We start from the raw sequence: 15,986 nt of genomic DNA on the forward strand, positions 1-15,986 counted from the left end.
AAATGTTTGCAACACTGCTGCTTTCTCACACAGTTTATTACATTTACAGCACTTTTTAAATCCTACAAATGTCAAATGAATATACAACATTTAAAATTAAGATAAATAGTTAATCATGGAAAAAATACTATACATATTTGGACATTTAAAAAAAATGAACTGTCTTAAGTACTCAGCATTGGCACATTTGAGTTAAACGCTACTGACAGTTCCTGACAGCTCGACTACTTTGTACATTGGTTGCAAAACATTTTGGCAGCCATCTTTATTAAGACCAGACCAATCACATGATGATCCACGTCCATTTTAGCCACCCAACTTCTGTGGTCATGATTCAAATGTTAATCTGTTTTGGTTTCCTATTAAAAAGATATAAACCTGTCAATAAATAAAATGCTTTAAAAAACTCATGTTAAAAGCTAAAAAGGCAAAAAAAACGGGTATGCAGTTTGCCAACCACAGCAAGGCAGAGTTGAGAGGGACGGTTATTCTTGTAGCTCTTTCAGAAACTTCTGCTTCTCTTACACTTGGAGACGTGTGTGTGTGTGTGTGTGTGTGTGTGTGTGTGTGTGTGGGTAAGCTCACTCACTGACTGCACAAGTGTAAAAGGTTCAAATGAAGAGGAAAGTCACATGAATTCCTTAAAAATGTAAATGCCTAAAAATGACTACCACACCCAAGGGACTACTAAATGAAGTAAAACAGATTTTTTAATTACCTTTAATAAAGGCATCTTGGCCCTACAAAAAATAGACAGATAAATACAGATTTTAATTGATCTGACTTTGATCTGAGGGACTGTTTTGAGTATATTAAAGCATCGCGGTGACCAGGCGTTCAGTGTGTATTCCACTCTTTCTTTGTTGTCTTCAAACACAGATCAGTCCTCACAGGACTGCAGTGTTTGCTCACAGAAAGGTCAGAGGTCATCTTGGGTCAGACAGTAGATTGAAAGCGGGCTGCTACGTGGCCCCACTCTCCGGCCCCTTGGTGGCAGTGTCAAAAAAGCAGTTCTGGTTCACGGTCGAGGTCGGACTCTGCACGCTGAACTCCCTCTCTACCAATGCACTGAGATCCACGCCAACCACAACCGAGTCCGACTGGCTGTCCAGAGAACGGCTGTGTTGACGCATGCTCACCAGCGCCCCCTGGCGGCGCCGTAAACTGCCGCCACCCCCGCTGGCTTTCCGTCGCACGGGGCAGAAGTGAGCCCGACGGAGCGGAGGCTGCTGGTCGCCGTCCTCGGACTCCGAGCGGGCCGCCATTTCTTGCGACGACTCTCCGGCCACGCGGAGCTGACGGAACCGGGCTTCCATCGCATCGGGGGCGGTCTCGCGCCGGCCCGGCCGCTCGCTGAAGCCGCCGTCGTCGTCGTCGTCGCTGAGGATGTCGGATTCTTTCGCGCTGCTCCGTCTGAGGTCGGGGTGGGCGCGGCCGGTGGGCGTGTTGGAGGGCGGGTCAGGGGGAGGGGCTCCGCCGCTAGGCGCACCGCTACTCTCGCTGGCCGAGTCCCAGTCGAGTGGGGGGGGCTTCAGTAGGCCGCCTTTGGCCAAGGACTGGACATCTGTGGTCTTGTTGCAAAGCCAGGAAGCTCGCGAGGAACCTGCAACAACACACGCATGCATGGGCTCGTGGAGTGAAACCGCAACCATCTGGTCCTGCTATTACGTCAGGCCAGGCCCTGCGGGGGGTTCGGGGGGGGGGACTAACCGAGCCGGGCTGAGGACGGAAGGACGTTCCTCACAGGGGTCAAACGGTCTCTGCTGGACTTCTCAGCGGGACGATCAGCTCCGCGCATGCCCCGCCGGGCCGTCTCCCGCAGAAGTGAGCGGATCACCTTGACGATGTTGACTTTGCACTCCGGCTTGCTGAACGAGAGTGTGAATTATTGTTCGTTTTTTTCCCCCTCATATCAGGTATAAACGAACTTTTATCTAAGAAAGGTCAAATGGTGGCCCACCTGCTGCACAGATGGAACACCATCTCTGGTCTGCCTTCTACTTCAGACTTGGTGTGGATCAGCTCCCAAATACAGTTGGTTTCTGTGTTCGGAATGAAACGGGGGGCATTAGTCTCAGTGAACCCGCCCGGCCTGGCTATCTGTGCGGGGTGTCTGGTGGCGACTCGAAGGAAGAGAGACTCTTACCCGCCGTGCTGGCCAGTCTGACCTGCAGAGCTGACAGGGGGATCAGCCAGCGAAACTTAAAGGGGTCCTGATCTCCCTGAGAATGGGATGAGCGTGGAACATTCTGATACACACACACACACACACACACACACACGCAAACGAATGAACATGAGAAAAAAGTATGATTACTTTGCTTCTTATACCCATTGCACAGGTGGGTTGAGTGTGAGTTATGGGCACTCACCATTTTCTTTTTGAGTTTGTTGTTTTCTCTGTAGACCAGTATCACCGCCTTCTTAAAGACTGATGAGACAAGAAAGATGATGTGCTATGAGCTTGGGGAGGAGGAGGAGTGTGTGTGTGTGTGTGTGTGTGTGTGCGGATTCAGGAATGTGCAGGGGACACGGCGGGATCTTTAGTTCCGGAAGGACACTTCTGACACACATGACAAATGCTTCACATTTTCATATAGCAGCTAGGACCTATTCAGGGTTCCTGTAATGACTCCTGGAGTCAACAGTGTAACTACGGGGCGCTAGTTGCAACGGGGCGCCATCATGCAGAGGGTCACGGTGCACCGTCAGGCGATAACCGCTCAGGGCGGTTCTCCCGTGACCTTTAAGAGAAGAAGCGTGAGAGCTTGTACACTGACCAAACACAGTGAGCTCGGGCTCCTTCTTCAGACGGCCCAGAGCGGGGGAGGGGTTGAGCCACATCACAGAGGAATGCATGAGAAACTCGCCCATGGAAATCTCTGTGACCTAAGAGACAGGAAGACAGATGTGGAACGTTTTTGTCTTGTTTTTGTTTTTTTATGTCGTGCTTCTATAGGAAAATGCTACCCAGGACTTGTTGGACATGTGACATAAGACATGTGGGAGGTGTCAGAAGACCAGGCGTGTGCTGGGGGGTAATACCTCTCTTTCTGGGCCACTTTGTTCGGATACCACCTGGTCAAACACCGTGCCATAATCGTCGTATATCTTCTGCATCTCGTTTATGTGACTGGCGACTTTTTCCATTGCTTTCAAGGCCTCTGTAACAAGAATGAATCACCATTCTGTCAATTTAAGATCATCATTTAATACAAAGAGCTGAGATGACTGAACAGACACCGGGCAAGTACATAATTCTACCTTAAAATAATGAGATTTCAGCAGCAATGTTTCAAAATTCATATACGGGATCACCGTACTGAATCCCATGAGCAAAATATAAACATAAAAAGAGAGTTTTGGAGAACATTTTCAGCAATGCTGCAGTGTGTGTGCACGAGTGTGTGTGAGAGAGAATGTCTGCCGTGCGCACGTGTGTATACCTGTGAGGTGATAGTGCTCCTCGCTGTCTGTGTCGGTCAGGGACACCAGCTCCCGCAGCAGTAGGGGGTATTTCAGCACTCTCTGCACTGGTTTGATCAGATAGGACTCCAGCGTGGACGAGTGCTGCTTGGTTAGATTCCTCGCGTCGAGAAACTCCTTAAAGGCTCGGTCCGTTTTAGCTGTGTGAACATATATATTAATATATATTATATATATGACCCCAGGGGACTGCGCTACAGCCACACACACACACACACACACACACACACGGCCTCAGGCACTGTCCACCGCCCATGCCGCATTGCACATCCACAAGGAGGCAGCACAGGCTCCTCCAGCCACCCACCCACCCCTCCACCCACCCACCCCCGCCTTTATGATCACTGCAGCAAAATTGCAGTGCTGTAGCTGCCACAGAGCAGCGTGCAGGAGGCCCGTCCCGCAGGGACCTGGCCCCGTCTCTGCCGCAGCTGTGGACAGGACGGTGGCGTCGCCGTGGTGAAGGACCATCAGAGGGCTCGTGGCGGAGGACACGCGTGGCACCTCCTCTCTGGCGTGGGGGAGATACTGGTAGTGTACGCATGCGATTCAGGACGAGACGTTAGCGCAATTATTCAGGCACTCCACACCACAACCGCACCGACACTTCAGATAGTAATTGGCAGGCAATTAACAAGTACACACACACACACACACACACACACACACACACACACACACACACACACACACACACACACACTATTGCTGCATGAGCAGGACTCTTGGCACAACAGATGCAGTATGTGAGAATGTGTAATTATGAAGACTGCTGACAGCAGTCACCCACACACTCGCTGCCTGAGTTAACTGCATGAGGAGGACCACAGCCCCACCCTAAGGCGTTCCTCTAACGCCAGAGCTCTGCTGGCCAGCAGGTCTGCTCCGGGCCCATTAAAGTGTCATTTCTGCATCTCCAAGGACTGTTGCTCTGATCTTGTAACGGGACACATTAAAGAGCCACTGGGGTTCACCCCTCCCTCCATATTAGCCAGCGAGACGACTCTCATTCATTCTGCACTGGGCAGTTTGCCCAGTACGCAAAACCAGGCCAACGTTGCAAGTATAAATCAAGTTCAGCATTTATATTCAGACACACTCAAAAACTCTCAAAATTACTGTACTGTAAGCTTTTAATGATTCTGTGCTTATTATAGTGCAGGCATTCCTCTGGGAGGCTAAAAACCCCCCATTTTGACCTTGTATTAAAATTCGTGGACCTGCTCAGTTTTTTGGGCATGATCGCACGTCAACACGCATGTATAATCCCCTCGTACGCATCTGACAGCTACTAATGTTGTCATAGTCACATGTAAATACATTCAATAACGCACACAAACACACTCAACAGCCCACAGCAGCATTCAGCTGGAGCTGTGCCAGCATATCCGCACATATTTTGTGGCCTTAACCAAGATTAATTGTTTTTAAGGCACAGCGATATTCTGTTTTGCTCCCTCACACACATAAAATATGACTGCAGTGAACATCACTGTGTGGGGGAGTGTGGTGTGCGCTACCTCGTTCCAGAACCTTCTGGACCTTGATATGGTTTGCACAGAAGCCACTGTAGAGTTTGAAGTGATCGGCATAGTAGAGAAACGATCCACCCAGTGAAAAAAGCAGCTTCTAAAATGAGAGAGAGAGAGAGTTATATCACAAGCGCTGAATCATTAGGTTCAGAGAGGATGTTAAAAATAAAACAGGCCATTGTTCAGCCATTCCAACCACAGTGAGAGATGTTGTGATCATCCAGAGCGCTGAGCCATGCTGTGTGCGACGGGGAGCAGCTGTATGGAGATCCCTCTCCCGTCCTAACCTCCGTGATCTCCCCCACTACCGACAACACTACTGACAGCCCACAAGCAGCCCTAACCCACTAAAACATCACACTGCGCTTTATTCTTACACTAATACTGAACTTCACTGCTGCCACTCATTATTCTTGCTAATTGTTATGCTGAAATTCATGCAAGACTTTTAAACGTGTACTAATGTTGTATGAACAGTTGGGTGCTTGTGTGTTTGCGGTGTCTCTTGCCTTGAACTGTAAGGGGGTCTCCAGGGTGCTAAAGTCTGGTGAGGAAGCGATTCCCTCTTCCAAGGTTTGCAGGAAAACCTTCTGGAAATCCAACATCTCCGGAAGGCTACCAAATAAACTCTCCATCTGAAATTGGACACCAACCAATCTCGTCATTCCAGTCATTCCAATACAATTAGGCTTTATTCACTCACACACGCACACATCCCCATTAAACCTCAGAGGACTCCTAACCAGAACCTCTGGATTGAATTTTAAAAGCGCGTGAATGGAAATGTAAACGAAATGGATTCATCTAGAACAGTGACTCTTTAAATTTAAAGAGCTGCACTTAATGCTTGCGAGAGCGTCACCATTATCAAAAGCATCAGTATTAAGCAACTTGTTTCCTGAGCTTGTGCTCTCTGTGCAAGGACACCCTTCGCTGTGTTAATGGTGCTTTAATAAGGCCCACTCCTCTCTCTCTATTGATTATTATCAGGGTCAGAGCTAGCTCAGCGCAGAGACCACGGAGGCTAACATGCTAGTCATTAGCTGAAGTGACACACGAGGGCTTCCCTGGGAGGACGTAAAGGAGGAAGATTAAGGACTTTGAATTCCCATTTTGTAACCTGCTCTCAGCTCCGTTAGAGGTAACGTTAGTGTGTGGGCTTACCTCATCCAGCGTAAGAAACGTCTCCTTCTGCAGAGGCTTTAGGTAGATCTCAAACAGGCAGCTCAGGTCCTGATGGAGAAGGATAAACAGTCAGGCACCTGTACGTGGGTAATTCCACTCACCAAGATTGTAGTTGTAGCCCCTGGCTGTAATGAGGCTAGCACATAGGTAATCCTCTAACCAAAAACCACAGTTTTTCTCCTTCTGTCTATTTGAAACATACAGAACAGAAACATTCACTTGATTCAGCATCTCTCTCGTCTTCCACACGGGCTGCCGTAGCTGTGAGGTTGAGTGGTAGCAAGCCCCCCCCCCCAACCCCCAAAGTGGGCTTAGCCCCGCCCATTTGCATTTCTTTTACCCTGACTGATTTTTTTCAATCTTAACCCATCTGCTCATGTAGCCATGCTAACAGTGGGCCGCCGGGTTCATGGACGCTCGTTACCTTGACGTAGGACTTCTCGGTGTCCACCAACTCCTGGATGACCTTGCGCAGGTGCTCCGTGGCGGTCATGTGACGTGGGCAGGGCCTCAGCAGGCCGGCCTCCATCTCCGCTCCACCCTTACGATTCTCCATCAGTCCCGCTGGATCCTGGGAGGAGCGGTACAGTGTGCACACCGCCTCCACACTCTGGGACACGAGAAAGAACCGACTCAGCACACGTGTGTGCGGCAGGGACTTGCTCACAGGCAAACGGTGCGGAAGATATTCGAACCATTAGATTAGGCAAGCCAGATGATGCAGCACACACTCACTGACCAGTATGAATAAAAGTGTCTTACTAAGAATTTAAATTCAAAACCAGGAAGTGAGTGTGTAGAAAGTCTTGTGAAAACCCCACATCTAAACCCCACGTCTCCTTTCTCTTCTCGTATCGGTAAACATCAAATGTAAAAAAACAAAAAAAACGCTATGTAGCTAGTTTGTTTTTGTTCCGTTTTTAATGGAATTCTGCTTCGTGCACTTACATGTCTGTATAGTGCTGCCAAATGTGTCCTCATCACTTTCATCTTCATTAAATGTAAATGGCAGTAAATGCTCACAAGAGCGTTCAGCTTATTATCCCCGAGTTTGCATAGTCAAATACTGGGAAAGGTTTGGCAAAGAGGCGACCCACAAACACAGCAGCATCACTCCCTACATATACGCCAGGGCTAATCAACTATATTTTTCTGCGGGCCAAATTTGGCAGATGGGGGGGGGGGGGGGGGAGCACGACCATAACACTCGTGACGGGGTGTCACTCCCTGCATGTACGTCACTCCCTGCATGTACGTCACCAGGGTATCTGCACATTTTAAAATCTCAAATTCAATGACTTTTAAGACCTTTTTAATACCTCTCACAAGAAAAAATAATACTATTACTGGGGATGCAGGTGTGTTCCACATCATTGACGGGGGGGGGGGGGGGGGGGGGGGGTGTGGCGACCGAGAATTGTTGACCGGGGGGGGGCTTGGCGAACGAAAATTGTTGACGTTGTTGAGGCCGTATACTCCAAAGCTAGGAATCTAGCACTAGGACCCTGGAGCGGTTATTTTCTGCATTAGCGCTAGATTCGGCAAAGTTCACATCGCGCCAGAACAACTGAACAACACACACTTATAATAATTTAATGCCTCCCCTCATAAAATTCCAGACATTTTAAGACATTTTTAGGCCTTGAATATGGAAAACTAAATTTAAGACATTTTAAGACTTTTTAAGGACCCGCGGGTACCCTGGTCACTGGAGGGCTCTGCTTGGCTAGCTGCAACTCCAGAGAAGGAGCCTGCATGGGGTGCTATCACTGTTGCCGTGACCCTGTCGCCGTGACCCTGTCACCGTGACACTTTCTTCTGTCTTGTGGTGAGATTACCTCTGGATCCAAGGGTTCAGAATAAAAACTAGAGGGTAAAAATGTTCAGCACATTAACTTAAACTAAGTCACTTCAGGACACCCAATGTGATAGCTAGATAAGATAGCTGACTTTTATACTTGTACGGCAAAAGAGTTGGTCCCAGTGTTTTAATTTTGGCCATAAAATATTTCAAGCCAAATGAAAAAATGGACACACTAATGAATAAGCTCACCAAATGTCCAAAAACTGGAGAAAACATTAATATTTCATATACTGGACAAAATTATTCATTTGCAGAGAATCTTCGTACATCATGTACAAAACATGGGAGAATGTGCGGAGCCAAAATGGAGGGAGAGATAGAGAGGAACAGGCTGAGCTGACCACTGAGAACCACAGAGCCAAAATGGAGGGAGAGATACAGAGGAACAGGCTGAGCTGACCACTGAGAACCACAGAGCCAAAATGGAGGGAGAGATACAGAGGAACAGGCTGAGCTGACCACTGAGAACCACAGAGCCAAAATGGAGGGAGAGATACAGAGGAACAGGCTGAGCTGACCACTGAGAACCACAGAGCCAAAATGGAAGGAGAGATAGAGAGGAACAGACTGAGCTGACCACTGAGAACCACAGAGCCAAAATGGAAGGAGAGATAGAGAGGAACAGGCTGAGCTGACCACTGAGAACCACAGAGCCAAAATGGAAGGAGAGATAGAGAGGAACAGGCTGAGCTGACCACTGAGAACCACAGAGCCAAAATGGAAGGAGAGATAGAGAGGAACAGACTGAGCTGACCACTGAGAACCACAGAGCCAAAATGGAGGGAGAGATACAGAGGAACAGACTGAGCTGACCACTGAGAACCACAGAGCCAAAATGGAGGGAGAGATACAGAGGAACAGGCTGAGCTGACCACTGAGAACCACAGAGCCAAAATGGAGGGAGAGATACAGAGGAACAGGCTGAGCTGACCACTGAGAACCACAGAGCCAAAATGGAGGGAGAGATACAGAGGAACAGACTGAGCTGACCACTGAGAACCACACCAGCAACGCGCACAGCCCCAACCAATCATGACTTCAGTGGTACGTGAGGTCGAGTCCACGCAAGCTTCATACCATGGCTCGATAATTACGTAGTTTAAAATTGTGTTTTAAAATAATTTAGTTTAAAATAACTTAATAATAGTTAACTTAGTTTCTAATAGTTTATTCTACAGTCCATGTGTACAATTTATTGTCACTTGTTTAATTCATCTGACATTACAAAGCAGCAAGGTTTAACATGACAGCTGTCAGGAACAGACTTTCCTTGCACTCTTTACAAACCAATCCCTGAAATAGTAAAAGTATTGACTACAGGCACCGTTGATGTTCACAACTGGGTCGGTTTAGCACAGCAGAACGGCGGCCTCAAAAGACACGTGAGAGTCTGCATGACAACAACGTGAGAACAACGCGAGTTTGAATATGGGTACTCGTAGAAATGCTGACAGCTTCTGCTGCTCAGATCCTGTATCTGGCACTTGGAGAGCAGAGAAAATGAGAGTGAATCTTAAAGCTTAAGCAACCCAGGACAGTCAGAGCCACCCAGAGGTTCTGAGCCACCGATGCCAAACTCCTTAGGCTGCAGTGAGCAAAGAATCAAGAAGCCGAATGTGTGTGTGCGTGTGTGTGTGTGTGTCACACGCGTGTGTGTGCGTAAGCAGGGATGAGTGGGTGAGCATGGGGGTGGGCAGTGTGGGAGATATCCCTGTATGAGTCAGTGGCTTAGCTGTGAGAGAAGAGAGAAGGAGGATGGAGCCAGCTGCTCGCTTTGGGTGAACTGTTGACTAATTACGGCATGGTTACTCAAGAGACTGAGGGGGAGAGAGCGAGAGAGAGAGAGAGAGAGAGAGAGAGAGAGAGGAGAGAGAGGGGAGAGAGAGAGTGTGTGAGAGAGAGAGAGAGAGAGAGGGAGAGAGAGAGTGTGTGAGAGAGAGAGAGTGAGAGAGAGAGAGAGAGTGTGTGTGAGAGAGAGAGAGAGTGTGAGAGAGAGAGAGAGAGAGAGAGAGAGAGAGAGAGAGTGAGAGAGAGAGAGAGAGAGAGAGAGAGAGAGAACCAGAGAGAGCAAAGCGCTCTGGATTGGAAGCTGCACGCAGTGTGGGCAGAGACCCAGAGTGAAGACAGGACCACCCACATCAACACTGGAGCGCCAAGAACCCTGTGTGCTCATTAATTAAAGAGAGATTAGAAGCCCTCACAAAGTTCTAGGCTTCACTATAGTGAAATATCAAACATCGCGAACTACACAGATTTAATGTTTACTGCGTATTCTTGACAGGTCAGATAAACAACATAAATATTGTATGCATGAGCTGCAAAAAAAATATGATGAAAAACATCTTCAGAGAAACTAACCCAAGTAAAAACTTGCAAGTCCTTACTTTTTGTTTTTAAGCCACTTAAAAGAAAAAAGTGCACGTGAAAATGCCTCATGTGGTACACACATATAGCATGGTAGCAACACGGTAGCAACACGGTAGCAGCATGCTACTATAAAATGTTATTACCATTACCACAGTGTATTTCAAAGAAATTCATAGAGGACTGTAATATGCATTACACATGACAGACCCATTACCTAGTACAGGTATGCAAACTAAGGGCAGTGTTGGCTGATGAGGTTAATATCACTACACCACACCTGCTCTCGTGCGCCACGTTGACCTGTTCTCCGAGATGCTGAGATTCCAACTGTTACTAGACAACTGTTACTAGACAGCTTTGTGGTTGCATGGCACTATTGTCTGTAAAATGCCCTCTCTCTCTCTCTCTCATGCTCTAACACACACACACACACACACACACACACACACACACACACACACACACACACACACACACACACACACACACACACACACACACACACACACACAGAGCTACAGCTAGAACAAGAGTGGCCCGAGCCGTACCATGCTGACATATTAATCGAACAGGACCCCTTGCTTGGTTGACCAGCCAGGCACAATCTACATTTTGCTAGTCACCAAAGGGGTGAAGACCATTGCAGCATCACCATTAAACCTTGTACTGCTAGAAGGCTACAGCTAGGCCGAGAAGCACCTCAACACCACAAAGCACTTCTTCCCCTGCGATTCTGGATGTTCTAGCAAGCTGCCCGTGAAGACCTGACCAGCAGGGCAGACACAGCAGTGTCCTCTAATCTAAGGCTCTGCAACACACCCCCGAGAAACAGAAACGCAATAAAATGGCCGTGTTTGCGTAGCGGGTGACCCAGATAACCAATTAAGAGCTGAAAATTAGAACGTGTGGAGGCGGAGGGGACGAACACACAACACTGTCGTGCAGAGCTGACGGCCATTGTCCTGCTTTTCTTCTTTTTAATATGAATGCAACATCTCCGACTCGTCTCTCTGTGTATCTACACGCTTGGGCTCTCTCAGCCATCACATCACACAGTCATAAAAAACCCTGAGTAAACCAGAACTGTAAATAGATGTGACGAGTCACTCAGTGTTGTTCTATACCACTGGCCCAGTGCCACCTGCCCCAAAAGCCCACTCACCAGCACAGCGGAGTGTGCTGGATGCTCCAGGCTCCCAGGGTCACTTGTTGGTCCTCGCTGGTTCGGGTTTTTGGACAACCCAAGATCAACTTCCTTCCCCCTGTTCCATTCTCCTCGGAATGTCGGAGAAAGCCAACGATCACACCTACCACCAAGGGCCGCTTGACAGGACCCAAGCTGTCCAAGCTCACGGCAGCGTACAGAAGCTTCTGTGGTTGCTTCACTGACAGCCTGGCAGTAGTCGGGGATTTCCCAAATCACAATAATCTGGCTCTCACATTAATAACCAGTCTGGCTCTCCATCAGTGGCCTGGTCCGCACCGGTGGACGTGGGATCACCACTGCACGTGCACCTTCACTCCGGATCATCAGCGCTGCTCGATGTTCACACCTCTTGTGCCACCATCCATGGCAACCAAACACTTTGAGCTGGGGTTGCACCGCAGGACAAAGCCGTTTCTCCCACACAGTAATTGAGGAATGAAACCGACCCCAGTATAAACGCACACTGATTGCACAGTCAAACATCATGGAGCCGGTTCATCAATTAAGAGGAACTTTTGCTGAGACAGGATGACAGATGGAGAAGACTGTAGCATGTAGCAGCAAGGTGAATTTAGCATGATCACCACAACATTGACAAGGAGATTCATTTTCAGTGCTTCCAAGACGACCATCTTGGGACTGATGTCATTTTCTTGCTTGCTGAGAGACTGAGATTGGCCAGTGAACGAGATTCGTCTGGGTTCTTGATCAGACTAGCACCTTCATTCTCGGCCCTTAAAAGTGGCCCCGGCGTGACGCGCATCACGTCCGTGTACACAGAAGGTGTGAACCGGGCACAAGACTCCAGCTGATTCCACCGTTTGAAGCCCTACACACACCGTGAAGAAGCTCAAATCTGCAGGCTGGTCTCACACCGCCCACCAAACAAAGGGGATTTGCCACCCGTTAGGGGGTTAGGGGGTGTCTGACAGGGGTGTCAAACAGGACCTGCTTGGAGGCCATTAGGCATGTGAGACGGGCTTTGTTTATTCCAAACGTGGGTCTCCCAACTCGTCTTGGCAGGTGCAGCGGAACACTGGGTGTGCATGTGCCCCCCCCCAGAACATTCAGCTACATGTGGACATATTCCTTACCAATTCAGTGCGCTACGCCTGACAGTGCATCTCAGTAGAAAGTCCTGCATTTGCACATGCAGAGTTCAAAAAGGTTATAAACCAAGAATAATTTACAAAGTGCTGCTTGTGGAGATTTCATTTGCCACTGAAGCATATTTATTGCTGAATCAGTATGCTCGGTACACACACACACATAGTGAAAAAAATTGAAAATCTTTTATATAAACTGTGATATAAAGCTGATATGAACTGTACACTTCACTGAGAACAGAATGATGCAACAACGGTCAATGGAGACCAGAATCATCAGTATGCCAAGGGCTGGATTCAAAAGCTGAAGTTCATGACTCAGCCGACCCCCCCGTGTGTCTGATGAGACGATGAATGGTGTCCTGGGGGGGTGGGGGTCCTCTCAGACCTCTCAGGAAAACCCTAGACAGTCTATGGCGCTACCCGGTGGTGTCGGATGCACCGATACAGAACGTCCCTGGATTCAGGTCTGGGGAGAGTCAGTCCATGGCATCAAGTCACCCAGAATCTGCCTACACACTCTGGCCACAGGAGGAGTGCACTACACACTCTGGTCACAGGAGGAGTGCACTACACACTCTGGCCACAGAGTGCACTACAGCAGCGGAGGGTCTGACAACGGCTCTGAGGAGTTTGTACATTTCAAAACAGTATGAGACAAGCAAGATGGTTGTGCGATATTACCACTGCACTTAAATCTGCCTCAGTTTAACAGGGGCAATTTCCACTGCTGCAAGCAGCATATTAATAAATTATGTAGATCTCAGGACCACTATTGTGATTTATTAAATATTATATATTAGTTATTAACCATGTAAGAGAGTAAAATCAGGCAGTGTTGTTAATAAGGTCGTAGGAGGCGGTGTGGAGGGTTAGGAGATTACGGCTTGTATACATCTTATAAGAAGAGGATTAGCTGTAGTTGCAGTTTTCCACGAGTAGTGGGCTAAGCTCTCTCACCTCACCCTCTTCATACTAGCCTTCAACTAAACGCCTTAAGTATTTCAAACATTCAAACAAGAAGCGATTATTTTGAAAGCCAACAATTTACTCAAAGGAAAACTCAAATGATTTTTTTTTTTACCATAGACAACCAAAAAAAGACTTATGGCAGACACGAACTGTGTCAGCATGTTTTGGGTGTCGATAAGCATTCCCATTACCGTACACACCATAGCGTTGGGCCGCTAACAGCAGAATTCTAATTTCTAAATAAACCCCTAGTGAAGCACGACCCTGGGTGCATTAAAACACCTGGGTAAAAGACCCTGACAGAGCAGCCCAGGTGAAATATGGGCCGTCCCTGGTCTGAATCGTGACCATTGCTCAGTGGAAAGTGTCCCGTCGAGCGGTGGTAAACCTCAGACGGGTCATGATTCATCTCCGAGGTGAGGGCTACTTTACCACGCTGCCACCCTCTTTTTAAAGCTCAATAAATAAAAGGCACAAGCACATAAATCAACGCGGGAGCGCGCTAGCGTGGGGCCGCGCCTCCTATTATACGCGCTCCTGCTCGCTTTTCGGCCAATATTATTCTTCTGGCCCTCGGAGGAGTTGACGCACACGTTTTGGTAATGGTGCCCGCTCGGCAGTCCCCAAGGCAAAGACTTCATAATGGTAAGACTGTGGGAGTGAATGGTAAGACTGTGGGAGTGAACGGTAAGACTGTGGGAGTGAACGGTAAGACTGTGGGAGTGAACGGTAAGACTGTGGGAGTGAACGGTAAGACTGTGGGAGTGAACGGTAAGACTGTGGGAGTGAACGGTAAGACTGTGGGAGTGAACGGTAAGACTGTGGGAGTGAACGGTAAGACTGTGGGAGTGAACGGTAAGACTGTGGGAGTGAACGGTAAGACTGTGGGAGTGAACGGTAAGACTGTGGGAGTGAACGGTAAGACTGTGGGAGTGAACGGTAAGACTGTGGGAGTGAACGGTAAGACTGTGGGAGTGAACGGTAAGACTGTGGGAGTGAACGGTAAGACTGTGGGAGTGAACGGTAAGACTGTGGGAGTGAACGGTAAGACTGTGGGAGTGAATGGTAAGACTATGGGAGTGAATGGGGAAAACCCAGTAAAGCATGCAGGGACGAGACATAATCGCATCCGTCAGGAGACAGATGGATAAATTCACAATTGCACCAACACACACAAAATGTTCATATTCAGCAGAAGGAAGACCAACCAGACATGGAAACATGAGTCGCACACATGAAGATACTGGTAGATCAGATAAAGTAGGTTACCAGGAGCACTGATCCCTTCCACACCTTCGGGCAGCCGCCCGTGTCCTCCAGCAAGGGGGGCCAGCTTGACTCGGACCGGGCGGTGCAACACATTCATGGTCAGGAGCGGAGAGATGCCCAGAGAGATGCCTAGAGAGATGACTCTGCGTAGGGCTCGGTCCGCTCAGCCTCCGGGTCGGGGGCACTGATCGCTACAGACCTCCCGCCACCCTGCGTCTGGCTGACGGCACCATGGCTCCAGCTACGAGACGGATCCAGCAGGCAAGCCCAGATTATTGTTAAACCGCTCAAAGTCCGTATGCTGACTGACCGGATTAGCGGATTCCTTCCCCACAGGTCTACAGTGAAGGGGTGCTAGGAGACTGATGGCTGTAGTTTTGAAAATTCAGGGCTTTTCTGACAACCAGTAGCGGCTGTTGGAACATACCTGGCTGTGTGCCTTAACTCACAGCTGAAATACACCTGCATTATAAATGAAGATTTGATTAGGCATCGTGTGGCCACTTGCTCAGCTTTGGTCACATGGAATCCGGAAGAATGCAGTGTGGTACAGATGCGTATACATTCCTAAACTGTTTTACTTATGTAATGGACTTATTTTTCGTGCTCATAATTAATCTGCGTTCAGTATTATGGGAACGTTCACGCTCGGGCTGTGTGTGAACAAGGACGTCTGTTCCAGCGCTCTCGAGAGCACACGCTAGAACGATGTGCCTGACCTTCACGGCCCAGGAACAGAGAGGAGGAAGCTTCAACTACCCATTTTTACTGCGCAGAAATTGAGCGATAGAAATGGAGACATCTTGTAGTGGTCAGAGTCTTCCGGGTCTCAGACGACCAAAGAAAGTTGACGACGTGAAGAACTGTAAAAGTGTGAAGTGCCATTTCTGGAGATGCTGACCAAATGCACGTGTGTCTATCCACCGCAACAGCTACGTGTCGTGGGAGACTCCAGTGGTTAAGGTATGGACAGAGGCAAAGATCTTTACTTTCTTCCA

The 15,986-nt window shown here is 48.5% G+C and overlaps 1 protein-coding gene across 7 annotated transcripts in view; it reads right to left on the reverse strand.

The window, feature by feature from the left end:
* Window positions 1–18: 18 nt before the first annotated feature.
* tiam2a (TIAM Rac1 associated GEF 2a) overlaps window positions 19–15,986 on the reverse strand; it is a 67,430-nt gene continuing 51,462 nt past the window's right edge. For all 7 annotated transcript variants that reach the window (XM_076978920.1, XM_076978924.1, XM_076978921.1 and 4 more), the window contains 12 exons: window positions 6,628–6,813; window positions 6,183–6,251; window positions 5,528–5,653; window positions 5,007–5,115; window positions 3,447–3,626; window positions 3,046–3,164; window positions 2,781–2,889; window positions 2,373–2,431; window positions 2,147–2,249; window positions 1,961–2,042; window positions 1,711–1,868; window positions 19–1,603 (listed from right to left, as the gene is read on the reverse strand). In XM_076978920.1, the coding sequence (XP_076835035.1) occupies window positions 963–1,603; window positions 1,711–1,868; window positions 1,961–2,042; window positions 2,147–2,249; window positions 2,373–2,431; window positions 2,781–2,889; window positions 3,046–3,164; window positions 3,447–3,626; window positions 5,007–5,115; window positions 5,528–5,653; window positions 6,183–6,251; window positions 6,628–6,813 (1,941 nt within the window). In that variant the 3' untranslated portion in view covers window positions 19–962. The remainder of the gene's footprint in view (window positions 1,604–1,710; window positions 1,869–1,960; window positions 2,043–2,146; window positions 2,250–2,372; window positions 2,432–2,780; window positions 2,890–3,045; window positions 3,165–3,446; window positions 3,627–5,006; window positions 5,116–5,527; window positions 5,654–6,182; window positions 6,252–6,627; window positions 6,814–15,986) is intronic.

This window comes from Brachyhypopomus gauderio, chromosome 17 (assembly GCF_052324685.1).
Source record: "Brachyhypopomus gauderio isolate BG-103 chromosome 17, BGAUD_0.2, whole genome shotgun sequence".
NCBI classification, from domain to species: Eukaryota; Metazoa; Chordata; class Actinopteri; order Gymnotiformes; family Hypopomidae; genus Brachyhypopomus; species Brachyhypopomus gauderio.